This window comes from Athene noctua, chromosome 2, assembly GCF_965140245.1.
Source record: "Athene noctua chromosome 2, bAthNoc1.hap1.1, whole genome shotgun sequence".
Classification (NCBI taxonomy): domain Eukaryota; kingdom Metazoa; phylum Chordata; class Aves; order Strigiformes; family Strigidae; genus Athene; species Athene noctua.
Window position 1 is genome coordinate 149592147 of NC_134038.1, and position 14441 is coordinate 149606587.

The window sequence follows — 14441 nt, forward strand, 5'->3', positions numbered from 1 at the left end:
GATTGTTGAACTTCATTCTTTTTTATTCAAATAAACGGACTTTGAAGGAGGAAAAAGAGACTATAAAGCTTCACACAGCAAACTGTTTCTATACATAGCTGTAAACAGGCACATAGCTAGTCTATAATAAAGCAAACTGTGCAAATCTACTTAGGCAAAGTATCTTCAAAACAGATGTACTACCCACAGTTAAGCTTTGAGCTATTCCGAGCAACGCTGAAGAAAACAAACATTTTCCTATCAGTCTGCCTTCTCAACAAAATCAGTTCAGCCAAGACTCATGACAGGAGGGGGATGCTTTGCTGGAACAAGAAAGGGTAGTGCGGCATGTTCTTATAAACGGGTGCTGTGACTCTTAGCAGGGGACTGGGACACCTTTCGCCTGGAGGTGACCATGCCTGTGGTTTAGCTGGGGTTAGTCAAGCCGTGCCTGCTCCTAGGGCTGGTAAGCCCTCCCTCCAGGCTGGAATAAGGGCAGAGGTGGGTGGAAGCTTTTCTGCACATGACAAATCTGAAACACAGCTTGGGCATTGCTGTAGTTGTATTTTAAGGTGGCCAACATGGACAAGCGGGTGACTGAATTTGCCCCCTTGGAAACCAAGCCTTTGTATTAAAAAAAAACTCGCAACAATATTTGAAATTGTGACAATCTAATTGAATCAGTTTTAAATCATTATTATTACTCCTAAAGCAATTCTAGTTATGGGAAAGGTCATGAGCAGGCCATGCTTGCTGGTGAAGTTTCAAGGAAAGTCAAACCACTGAAATGGATGAAGTCACTGAAGAGAAGAAACCGTGAGAAACCACAGCTATCTTGAACTGCTAACCTTGCCATAGCCAGCAGGCAGCTCTCCCACTAATGCAAAGAAATATTTACTCACCTTCAATTCATTCAGATAATTGCATTCCATATGCAGCTAATCACATTTAAACTAATTGGCATACAAAAGATCTTCCTACTTTATGTGGAAAAGTTAGCAGAAAAATTAGCATAAGGTGGTAAAATCTGCTTGTGCTAAAATCCTGCAGGATTAGAATCTTCCAGGAAAAATCAGGAATACTATGTTTCTTTAATAGGTTTAATCAAAACATACTTTAGTCAACTTATTTCTCCAGCATAGAATCACCAAATAATTTGTGTTGGGACCTTAAAGACCATCCAGTTCCAGCCCCCTGCCATGGGCAGGGACACCTTCCACTAGCCCAGGTTGCTCAAAGCCCCGTCCAACCTGGCCTTGAACACTGCCAGGGAGGGGGCAGCCACAGCTTCTCTGGGCAGCCTGTGCCAGGGTCTCACCACCCCCACAGGGAAGAATTTCTTCCTTATATATTCTCCTTATATCTAATCTAAAACTACCCTCCCTCAGTTTAGAACCATCACTCCTCATCCTATCCCTACACTCCCTGATATAGAGCCCCTCCCCATCTTTCCTGTAGCCCCCTTTAAGTACTGGAAGGCCACTATAAGGTCTCCCCGGAGCCTTCCCTTCTCCAGGCTGAACAACCCCAACTCTCTCAGCCTGTCCTCATAGGGGAGGTGCTCCAGCCCCTGATCATTTTCGTGGCCTCCTCTGGACTCGCTCCAACAGGTCCATGTCCTTCTTATGTTGGGAGGCCCAGAGATGAACACATTAAAGATATTGCCAACTAATTAAAAGAATTCTAAATGACCACTTTTCTGAAAGAAATTTGAGTTTCAATTTCCATCTGAATAAAACTTGCAGCAAATCATGAACAAATAAACAACCATCTAATAGGAGCAGATAGACAATGTTTACTACTTCTTAACGTACGAAACATAAAATTTTAAGAGCCCAAATCAAAATGTCAGGCTGGCAATGGCTTTAAAACACACTCGTGTGTCTTTAGAAAAAGGAAAAAAAGCAGCAGCCACCCTTACCACTTACAAGTTGCCTGCTGAAGTCTCTACATGGTTCACTCTCACAAAACACGTCTGATTGCTGTGGGAAGGGTGGAGATCCCAGAGAGCTCAGGCAGGAGCTGCCGGGAGCTGCTGAGGACACAGTGGCAGGGAGAGGACAGGCTGGTCACACACGCGTAGGGACTGGCCTCCTTATGCCCGCAGGCAGGCTGTGGGCCACCCTGTTACTCACCAGCCCCGTGGGCAGCCAGGTGTTGTAGTCTGATGTGCAGCTATGCAGCTCACAACCAACAGCCTGGCCACCCTTGATATGATGTATCTCCAGGGGATACAAAGGATGGCCCAACCTAGTTTAAATGTGGTGTGGTTGTGTGAAAATTTGTTGATTTGGTCACCAAAAAACAGGGAGGGGAAGAAATCTTTCAGGGAGGCATAGCAGGGCAACATGACCTGGAGGACGAATACAAAACAAGGCAGAAATTGATTATCTTAATGAAGCTTTCCCACTTGCGGATCTAAACAATAATTGGCGATTCAAATCAATGTAGTCTGGTGTTGTCTTATCCTCTTCAGTTTCATATATTTTATTTACAAACAGATAGTAAACTTCCTATGACATGTCTTGGATTTTTAGAATGCATGAGTAACCAGTGAATGTTAAGCAATGAAAATGCTGCACTGCTGCTTTTTCATTTAAGCGCAAATAATGTCAACAGAACTCAGGAATAAGTTCCAGTAATAGGGAAATAGCATCGAGAAATGTCTCCCTGCTTATTCATATCTTCAGACGGGAAAAAGTCAGGAGCAGTATTAGCATTAATTAGGCCGCCAACTACCATTCAGATCTCCTGCACCAAAGTGTAAAATCCCAAATTGGTACAAGCTGGATAAAACAGAGCACTTTCACTGTTGGGGGAAGAAAAGGGGGGGGGGGGGAGGGGAAAAAAAAAAGAAAAAAAAAAAGAGAGCAGTTGTGGCTTTACATCAAATATATTTCAAAATTGTCTGTTAAAATAAAACCCACATCACAAAACACTTTTAAAAAACCCAAGTATTTTTAAATGTATGTACAACAATGCAAAAATATGCCTGAATATGTATCTAATGCAAAAAAATAAACCATTTAATAAAATCTCCCTTCAAATGTCCCCTTGCTCTTCAACACCTTAAAAAATAAAGAGCTCAGTAAACAAATAGGAGTTAAACCACAAACTAACAGACAGACAAAAGCAGTGCAAAGCAGACACTCAAGAATGGAGAGGCATCCTATTCAGCTTCCCATTGCCCTGGATTACACCACCACTATGGTGCCACTTGTCCTATGCCAGTTGAGTTTTGGTTTTAAAAAGTCAGCCTGCTGTTCAAGCTATAAGAGGCTGCCTATGGCACTCATTTTCCACATGAGCAAAAAAAGTTAATGATAATCTAACTAAGCACCCTTTAAACCCCCTTAAACAGGGGTGAATTTCAACCTAGGCAAATATTTCATGTTCTGTGTACTCCTGCCAAGCACAGAGATCCCATCCAACAAATAATATGGACTAAAGTCTACTTGGACAACTGTGGTAGGAGAGAGACTTCTGGTGTTTCACAGTTAATTGTTTAGTTATCTCTTCTTCCTGCATTCTCTAGGAAACTGCAAAGAAGTCTCTGGTCTTACAATTTCAGTAAGTCCAATATCTTGTGTTTCTGACACTGCAATTTCACTGGTAATTGGGCTCCTAAGTATTTCTGAAGACTAGGTCTGAATGAGTTAAATGAGACACTTAGTTGCAAGAGAAAACGCTGATCTGGTTCTAATTTGGATTTGTTCAGGTGACTAACATATATCCTCTTTCTTGCTAGAGTAACTGCCCTTAGAGTACATCTGGCTGTATGTGAAATACAGCTCCTGTTCGCAAAAGTAACCCGAGGAGGTTTCAGTATTGCTCCCTATAGGAAAGGTGGTAGGAATGGAAGGGCTGTTTAAAAACCTGCTTATAAGGCACTGGTGCAGCAAGGTTTGTGATGAACATGGTTTTATGATTTCTATTTTCCAACTGTTTAAAAGTAAGTCCATTAATTCAACCATAAATAGCAATAAAACAACATTAGAAAAGTCTCAAATCAATCCACTTAGTATTGAAACTTAGTTTACAACAGTCTCACTTCAGTACACACACTAGCTCCTGCATGTTTTTTTAAACTCATTGTTGGCTCATGCTCACCCTATATACAAAAGCTCCCCCCCCCCCCCCGAATTCATGAAGGGCTGAATATCTTCTACAAGCAAGACATTTTTAGATGACATCATATAGTTACACATTAAACTTACAGATGACGGACAGGAACATAGGGAGAGATAGATATTGGCTTACCACTGTACATATCTATTTAAAGTTTTGGAAGAATAAGAATATACACAAAATATACACTTAATTCACAAAGTAAAAGAGCCCTCAACATCTGCTATTTTGTAGGTCTATGCATTTCTTCTACTGAAATTCCACACATGGAACTATGTTTGTGCCAGCTCCTCTTCATAAGCAATAGGATCACTTCAAGGTAAATTAGTTCTTCATGTATATGTAACAGAAACAGTAAAAGCTCAGCCTCTAGTCATCACTGTCGCTCCCAGACTCGCTCAACTGCAAGTCATTTCCTATGGAAAACAAAAAAACCAACAAAACACAACAAGTGAGTAGGTGTTAATTCACATTTCATGGCAATCAAACCAAACAACAGTCACATTTATGCTGGAATATTTAAATAAGAATAACACAAGAAATTAATGCAAACATTATCTGTCATTTAATGGACCTCTCCATGCCCAAGAACACTACAGTCAGCTCCAGGCCAAACCAAACCGAGTGTCCGTGGTTCCACAGCCACCAAAGCTGCTCCCTGGTGGGAGAACAGCACACCCACGCTAGCAGCTGCTCCACACAGCCAAGCTCCCCTGTATAGCTCTGGGACAAGGCACTGGTGAATCCCCTGGTTTTCTCGGCCCTTCTAAAAAATTTTTTTTGGTCTTAAGGCCATTTGGGTAGGCAAGGCAAGGCCTCCACATGTCAATAAACCAAAAGGAATGTTAAAGCCATCACAACTCAAGGCTATCGGCTGAACTAAGCTGACAAATGCTGTGATGGTGAAGGCCCCCCTGCAAAGTGCAAAAAGAGAGCAGACAAAAGAAGACCAGGATATGGATGGAACCCACAGTCTCAGACCTTGTTTTGCAGAGCACTTGTGATTTGGTGAGGTGGAGGGCATAAAAGGGGGCAAAAGAATCACGCCTGTGTTCTGATAATTGAACCTAGCTCTTCCAGCGTTCTCCCACAGCCCTGCCCCAAAGAGCTGCTGAGCAGCTACACAATGGCTATACCCTGATTTCTTCATGTCCTCTCCCTTTCTGTGAAACAAGAACTTGGGTTAGGGGTGACTCTCCCCATGTAGATGGTCACCAATGACTTGAATGGTCAAGGACATATTTATTAATCCTTGGCAAAAGGATTTTAAATCCAAAGGCAAAAATCACTGCCTGAAAAAAGGAGCTACCCTATGAGTTCTCAAATTCTCCTGGAGTCACAGGCTTCTGGACATTCCATGACCTCCTGTTAACATGGCCCAGGAGAAGCAGAGAAGAGGAGCTCATAATCAGAAACAGGGAAATGGAAAGATTCCTACTGACTTTGTTAACTTTGGATTTCACCTAGACAATTAATTACTGACAGGCCTTTCCATTTTTCCACAGCAGGCCTTTTCAGTGTTGTCTGTGTAATATACTTATCTTCCTGAAGCTGGAAACTCTACATTTATCTGTATTTAAACTCCACCAGTTCCCAGTGTGTGGGTGCCAAGAGATATATGCAAACATGCCTCAGGAGGAATTAAGAACAGTTTATGACAACTAAGTTCTGGTTTCCTGTAAATGCACTATTTTAACTCCACTGAGTTAGAATATACCTGATCTAGCGTATGGAAAGAGCAACACAGATGTACAACATCTCCCTAGAGAAAGTCTCACAGGACAAAACTGTGCTTTAAAAATATTTTTTTTACACTTTTTAAAGGGTGGATTGAATTTGTATTGATTCAATGCATGCAAACACCATAGCTCTAATATTTTAACCAAATACATGACACTTCAAATTTCCCTTCAAAGTGTGGTATTCGTGAAAATGCAGCTGTGACCAACACAGTATAAAGTAAATACTCTGACAACGCAATACAGCTAGCAACAAAGACCCCAGAGACCATCATTCACAATGTTTTACAGACCTTTAACTGACACATCCCCACCGCTTATGTCTAATCTGTGTTTTCACATTAAAATAATTCCCATCCTCTGGTGCACCAGATTCTCCCACACAGATGCTTTTCTACCTACTCACTCCATGCAGAGGCCTGAATCCAGGCTCAGCACAGTCAATGGGGGGCATTGGGCTGATGCCCACAGGCTCTAAACCAACCTGAAGCAATCTCCACCCCTTCAGACAGGTCTTGGACCTCTGTTCAAAAAACCTGTCCACATATTTCAGCCAGCCCAGCTCCCCGGGATGGCAAACTGCACTTCATGAAGTTAGCCTAACATGCTAAGAAAATGAGTGGTCCCACAGCAATAAGACACAAGCCTTTACTTACGGAGCGTGTTCATGAGCTGATTGCTTCCTTGTGGCCTGCTGGTGCCATTAGCGACAGCATTCCTGTTGTTATACTGCTGGTGTGGTGGCTGGGAAGGGGAAACATGTGCTGGCTCTTCCCCCTCACTGCTGGAGCTTTCATCTTCACTCCCAGATGAGTTTTCTGAATCCGATGAGCTGCTTCCACTGCTGCTGCTCATCTGCTCAATAATTTCAACCTCTGCTCTGAGCTCTGAAATAAAAGGACATTCATCTGGTTGAAACCATAAACAGGGGCCCATGGAATTTTGAAAAAGAATGTGAAAATGCAATAGTTTTCTCAAATATAATTTATCACATCAAAATATCTCACATGAAAGAGACAGGAAGGAAAACAAAAAAATTCTGAAAATTTTTTACTTAGTTGTTGTAGATAAATTTAAAGAAGCAACAGCATAGGTTAGTATCATAAAACCTTCACTTCCACTATTTTCATATACTTTACAATCCTGAAAACACTTCCTGCTTCATTATTTTTGACAGGTTATATGTTTACAAACTAAGTAAGTACATGCCTGATTTTTACAGGCCCATTTTTAAAAAACATCTTAACGTGTAGGAATCTAAATTGGTAGGTGTCAGTGACATTTAGGCTTCTGGAAAGCACAAAAAGGGCGGGGGGTGGGGTGGGGTGCGCACAGGCACCTGATCACAACAGAAACTGCCTTGACTTCAGATAGTGTATGAAACTGCTCCAGTGCAAAGCCACACAACTAATTTTGAACAAACTTCAGAAGCAGATGGATGACATCAGATAACTTTGCAGTGGGGCAGATAGAATATTCACATGCTGGGGAGTGGTAGTAATACCTTAATCTGCTATAGAGCTTACAAGTAGTCAGGAAAATACAGGGACTACTCTGAAACTGGGAGGTTATTCAAGTCAGACACACCCAACTTGAGGGTTTCCAGTGCAAAGAAACACTGTAATACCATGACAGCACCATGACAGTCACATCAGCAACAGCCAGTGTTGGCTGAATGACTGGTTACTAAACAGTTATTAAGGTAAGTCACCTCAAATGATTTGTCATAATAAGTGGCCTAAACACTATTAGAAGACAATTCTTTTGTATCCACCCACAAAGTCAAGTATCTAATAACTCAGTTCACCTAGGCAGGTTTCCACAAGAGAACAATATTCACACATAAGTATAGGATGTGAAATCCTCAAAATCTAGACTTTTGTTGGGTTAGCAGTTCTATAACCACAGGGTTAGAAGTCAGTGCTCGCCCTGGAGAAGTCACAGGCTAAAAGGACAAGAATGAAAGAAGGGAGAGATGAGGTACTGTCATCTCTACCTGACAAATTGAGAGCTGATGCCAGAAGTCATTCACCTTAGGTCAGATGTGTGTCAAAATGAGATGAATCCCAGCTCCTCAGCTGAGGACATCCTTTTTGTCTATGGCACAGCTAGATCATGTAAAATGAATCTTTAGGTAAAAATGGCACAATTTTAATGCTTCTTATCTTCAGGCCCTGCAGGAGTAAGTCTGAGCAACTGGAACTCTTCCCTTTTTTAATAAGACCCATTTTCCTTGGGCTACTTAACACTACCACATTATTTGCTGGAGGGAGCTCCTCTAGATCAGCATGTACTGGTTTGAGAAATTAAGGGTTTTTTTGCCAGTTTTAAAACTGCTGTTTTTCAATTTCAAAGTTAAGAGCTCAATTTCAACTGCTATAGTTATACTGAATCAGAGGCAAGGAAGGTGCATTGAAAGGGAACAACCCTATGACTAACTCCAGCTGGGTATTTAACGATAGTGGGGCTGTTCACTCAACTTACTTCCTAAACCTGTATCTCTGACTAGACCACCCGTGCTCTCTGTACTTTATTAGTATGCCAGGTAAATCTTACTCATTCACCTTGAAGACATAGTGTGAGAGACCATTGGAAGAAGGAGAAAGAATATATGATTAGGCCAACAGAAGATGTTACTTTGTACTGTAATGTCTTTCTCCCTTACTCTCAACACAGTTGTGCAGGCTTTAAAAATCCATTTCATACCTGGAATCTGATACACAGACAAATGAACACTTGTAAGTCACTGTTCTCAGTCCACCCATATCGAGGACTTCATATTGTAAATGTACCCTGTGTTCAAGGCTAAGATATTCACAGGGGAAAGCTAAAGGAAAAGGTAAACACAATAATGGTTCTTTCCCTTTAAAATACTCAGATTTCAATTTTTTTCTCCCTAGTTTAATGATGTAAATTTTCCACATACTTCTAGTGATGGGAGTTGTTGTAACTTATAGTGATGATAATAATACATTGTTAGAATATCCTGGATTGTAGTAAGTACAATCACCTACAGACCACAGTTCATATTGCAAAAAAGATTCAGTAAACAATGCTAATAAAGGACAAGTGTCCGAGAATTACACACGTACGATTACAGAGCTAGAGAGTCTATGGCTGAGATGGAGTGATGGCACACGGGCTGAGAAGAACACAGCAGCCCAGAAAGCATCATATAAAATAGTGTGAAGAAGGTGAAGTAATCTAAGAGGAATTGGCAGTGAAAGGGAAAAGACACAACAAGAAATGCACTCCAAAGAACTAGAGAAAAAAAACTAAACAAGAAGTTTGAACTTGATACAGTAGGTGAGGAGATAACTGAAGGAAGTGATGCAGCCTGATGAAGAGGAAAGGAAGATTAGCCTCGCTAATTTTAAACAGAATTAGAGATTAGTGTCTGATTGAAAAGTGAGGGTTTTCTGCTGAGAAAGCAGAAAACTAAGAGCCCATAGAAGAGTTTTGGTTATGAGGAGGGGAAGAGACAATGCCTTGGAAGAAGTGCTAAGGCCCACTACGCTGAATACAGGCAAGAAAAGCAAAACAGAGCCAATATCACAAGCTTCATGGACTGGGAAGTTAAGGGTGTTACCAGTGACAATGGTCATGGGTGGAAACATGGTCTGAGCCATCTTCTAGTCAACTTTTGCCTCACAGACTGTCAGCTCCCCACAGGTCTCTCTTGTCTCTTAATTCCTTGAGCCCAAAAGTCTAAACATCTCATCTGTGCAGATGAGAAAAAAGTAACGGTTGACACTAATGTTATGGTGGCTGCTGCATTGCTACAAGTCTGCCAGGCAGAACACCATGAGGATCACTAAGGAAGTCTGTTCAAAACCCTCTTGTGCCACACTGTCAAACATGGTGGCTAAGCCAACGATGTCACCAAAGCCTTGTAGGAAAAATGAATCTGCTTTAAAACCGTCCAATTTTGCATTTTCCTATTTCCCTGTTACGCTTAGTGCAGTTCTAGGTACTGAAGCTTTGGCTAAACATTTCCTTGTGGTGCCTCCAATTAATGTAGCTGTGTGTATACGTGTACATATACACTAAGCTGAACAATGAAAGAGTCAGACATTTCCCAGATCTTTGTACGGTAAGATCAAATGCTTCACGTTGATGGACCTTTAAGGTTTAAAAGATGACAAGTGTTAGGATGTGCAGCAGTTACTTTTAAAAAAGCTTTCCATATAGTACAGTTTTGAACACTTGCCTTAACTGAGTCTACATCATCTAAAAAGGCTGACATTGCTAGGGGAACCTTAACTTGTGCACATTTCATGTTACAACTGTAGGCTTTCTTTCAAGAAAACAAAATGGCTTACTGTTTTACACTAGCAGTTTTTAGAGTAAAAAAAAAAAAACAACAAAACACCCAAGGTCAGAAATCATTATACAAACAGAACAGCCCTTCTCAACAGGGCTGTCTTCTGTATATATTCAGTATCAAATGCCCTAATTTCTTTCCGTAATCATGTCTAAGGGTTCTTACTGCTTCTCTCAATTCCCATAGGCTATGCAGAATTTTAACTAATACCCTAACCTTGGGCTGCAAGAATACCAAGAACTTTTGGAAATAAAGTAATTCAGCTTTAGGAAGGATAAGATTGCATGCCTATAGTAGAATGCTTACTGTTAATAACGGTATGCAAGGTGGAGCAAAATAAACTTGATGCTGGCACTTAGAGCATGCAAAGACGGCAGCATTTTACATTGAAGTGCAAAAAATTTGATTGAGGTGTTCTTAAGAGACAAAGGCAGTACTATGGCATAATCCTTACATACTACAGCTGCATTTTAGGTAAACAAGATCTGCTCAGATTTTTAAGCACTGAATTTACAGTCTCCAAACCAGAAATATGTTTCTGTGGTTTTTTTCCCAAGTACAGCATGCTGTAATTATGTCAACATTACTGAAAACATTTCTGTTGTGGTCAAATACATCTGATAAATGCTGATCATTTCAGGCACATAAATGGCTGTATTGCGGTAGATGTTTGCAAATGTTCACCGCTTAATGAAATGTTATCAGATGTAGCCAAGAATTCAAAAGAACAAGCTCTTACCCTCTCTTTTGCTCCCTTCATGCAGGAGGGCAATATAAAAGCTTGCAGGGAAAAAGATTCCTCTGCCACAGGACCCAAGACCCAGGCTCCCCAAGGCCTCTGCATGAAGGAAAGGACTGGCTCAACTGCCATAGGCTCTGACTCTGTCCTCAGGTACCACTGTTTGGACAGTTGTGTAATGGGACAGAAAACTGACCTACCTGAAAGTTTGTTTCCCAGCTTGTCTGTAAGGGGAGCTATGGGAATGCACAGCTGAGGGTACTGGGGGGAAAGCAGTAACTTGTGCTGAGGTTACCTGAAAGCCATTGTTAAACATCATGAAGGCTGCATGTCTTAGCACACTCTTAAGTAGGGCACACTAGGAGAAAGAGAGTGTCATAGCAGCAGAGATCCTTTCAACCACTTCTTTTGGGGATTGTAAGGTCTGCGCTGCATCCATTAAAGAAAAAAACACAGAATTTCAGCTTAATCTTTCTTTCATACAAATGAGGTACTTCACCTAGAAGGAAATCTACTGCTTCAATGGAAAGAACACAGTCTCTTCAGAACTTACAAGCCTTTGTTCATACAAAGACATATTAAGGAAAGATAACAGGACTGAAGACTATCTCATAGCTTTTACAGTTACGTTTTATATTTTCATTGTAGAATGGTGCCATTTTAGTTCTACCCTTCCCAAGTAGGTTCTTATGATATAAATGGTTTAGTAATGATGATGCTCTAGATAATAAATGCTGGAAAAAAGCTATAGAGGCATATACTATAAGCAAAAATGAACCTGCTCAGGGATTTGCTCTCTTTTTGGGCTTTGAACAACTATCCCTATAAAACACCAACTTAAAGTCCTTTTTTTTAGTACAAGTCAGGTGTTCTTTTGCTTGATTTTGGAAACAAAACACTAAAGGTTATTTATTTGGGGGTACTTTTCCAGTAAAAGATGATCAGGTGGCAAAAAATTACTAAGACATTTCTAAACAATGTGACTTATATTTTAGACCACTAGAAAACAATCTTTGTAGAACAGATATCATGCCAGACAAACATTATAACATGACCTTTACAGATTGCTGTATGTATACAAAAGAGTGCCCCAATGGTTAAGTAACATTACACGCTACAAGAAAAAGACATTTAAAATTCACAACTAATTCAATTTGTAAATAAACCTGTTATCTTTCTCCTTACAGAAAATAAAAATGGCAATGCAGCTAAGGGAACTGTAGCTAACAGACTCTCAGATGATGATTCCGTCTGTTGACCAGCATCCAGGTATTGAAAATACTACTGCTGCAAAAGAGTGAGACCAGTCAGTACGTATGCAAACACACAGACAGCTTATCAGTAAAAATGTCACCTAGTGATTACCATGAACTGAAAAAATACCCTGCTAAGTAATTAACATAGTCTGGGCAATTAATATAGCTAAGTTTACAGGCAAAAATAGCTACATGGGAAAGAGAAATAAAAAGAGACTCAGAAAAAAAACCTCACAACCACTAGACAGAAAGAGCAATCTTAAAATAATTGCATCTGGTGCCAGACAAGAAACATAAGACGAGCAAATAAAAACCTAAGTTTAAAATCTTCCTCATTCTGACTGTCGTATCCACAGCAAAACCAGGTTATCACACCAGTTGAAAGGAAGGACATGGACAAAGAAAGTGCGCCCTGTCCACAGCAGAACAATGAGACAAAGCCTTGCTGGAGCAGGAGACTGAGCTGAGCCAGTCATCCCTTCAAGGTACTTTAACAAAAGTATAGCAACAATTTGGCAGATGTGATCAAAGCTGCAGAGAAGTGGTTGTGGTAAAGGGGAAGCTGAAGGGTTGTTCACACCCTCATCCCTCCCCAACTAGCACTACGTAGCATGGCACAAGCTCCAGGTCTTGTGATGGGAACACAGCCACTCAGCCCTTCCATCCTACTGGCAAATGGCTCCAACCTAACTCAGTGCAGGAATAACTTTTGTCCAAGTTATCTGATTGCATAACTAGATCTTGGACCATTAGCTTTTGTTGCTGTTGTTGCCTAGGACACCCATTCAACTTGTCTAGCACTCAGCTACAGGTTTCTGAATTCATGCTTATTTTGTCTTCTTTTCAGAACAGAAAAATAGTTTGGAAGAGTAAAAATAATCCAGAAAGAGGAAGTTCTCTCATGCCAGAGAAGACTGCAGTATAAATATCTATGCTGGCAGAAGAGAATAAATAATTCACTAAGATGCCTTACAATGAGATATAAAGATGACAAACCAGCTGTCAAGTGCCATCTTTTAATCCCTGAACACTCGTAAAGTTTTTATAAATTGCACAGTCATAGTTTTTATTAGAAAGAAGAAAGACAAAACCAACGAAACCTCCAGAAACTACAAACCCTTCTTTACCTCTTTTAATGTCATCCAGCTGAGGCTCAGGAGAAGGATTATCTTTCAAAGGAGAAGTTTTAGGTCCAGCTGCTGGCTTGGTTGGGGCTCTGAACTGTGAAGGAGGCTGAGACGCTCGGGCAGACTGTTGTTCTATTCGGGCTTGGATCTTACTGCTGCCCTCTGCTCTGAAAAAACAACCATAGACATTCAGCAGTACTGAGCAACTATGTCCATCTTTTTCAGTATCCTTGTACTAATGAATCATCTGTGACTTCCTTTTGTATGGATCTCTACTTTTTTTTATAAATGGTGAATTACAGCTTTCTGTATGCAACACTTACTTTCAACACAAATAAACATATACAGCTACACTGCAACACCCTTACAAAATGTATTTTCAAATCCAAATGTGCTTCGGTGGTGCCAAATTCTCTACTTGAAGAACAATGAAGGCTTTAATTTAGCAATTAGTATTTGTATTTTAAAAAAAAGAATAAGCAATCACAGTAATTTAAAGTAACTACATGATAAAACAAATCCTCTCCTAACAAAATCCTACATAAACAATCACAGCAAAAAACCCCAATTTTCTCACTTTGAACTCTTAGTGGTCAACCTGACTAGAGCAATCATTCTTACTGCTAAATACAGCATACAAGCATTTAATTCCTGGTTTTCATTCATTTGCTATTATCCCTTAAAAATAGTTTAAGCTGTTTCCTTAGTGGGAAATAGTCTCCAGAATAACACCATGCCTAGCTGTTCAAATTCAAATCAGGTATTTCTTCTTTTTACTGAATCAGTGATGTGACTGAGATTGTAGGACAGTCAATAATTTGGTAGAAAAAAACCCCCACAACATAACAAAATGCTTATTCAAGATAAGTATTTTGTCCCTCTGCAGTACACCATAATGAAGTTAAAGTGTGTGGTGTATTTATCACATACCACCAATGCCTTTATGTAGTGCAACACAGAAGCAGCTTATGTGGGTATTAGAGCTCAGTTTGGGTTCTAGGAGGGTCCCAACTCAGCAGTGTGACACTTTGTGGCCACGAGCGAATCCCACTGAGATACAAACTAGCCCATGAGGACCTGCCTGGACTTCATCTAAACCGCTTCTGGTATCCGAGCTAGTACATTTAGCACTAACTCAGGTATCTCTGT

The 14441-nt window shown here is 40.5% G+C and overlaps 1 protein-coding gene across 1 annotated transcript in view; it reads right to left on the minus strand.

The window, feature by feature from the left end:
- Window positions 1-14441, minus strand: part of EAF1 (ELL associated factor 1) — a 23019-nt gene continuing 8578 nt past the window's right edge. Inside the window, exons 4-6 of the mRNA XM_074900623.1 lie at window positions 13293-13459; window positions 6503-6733; window positions 1-4523 (exon numbers count right to left, since the gene is read on the minus strand). Coding sequence (XP_074756724.1) covers window positions 4477-4523; window positions 6503-6733; window positions 13293-13459 — 445 coding nt within the window. The 3' untranslated portion in view covers window positions 1-4476. The remainder of the gene's footprint in view (window positions 4524-6502; window positions 6734-13292; window positions 13460-14441) is intronic.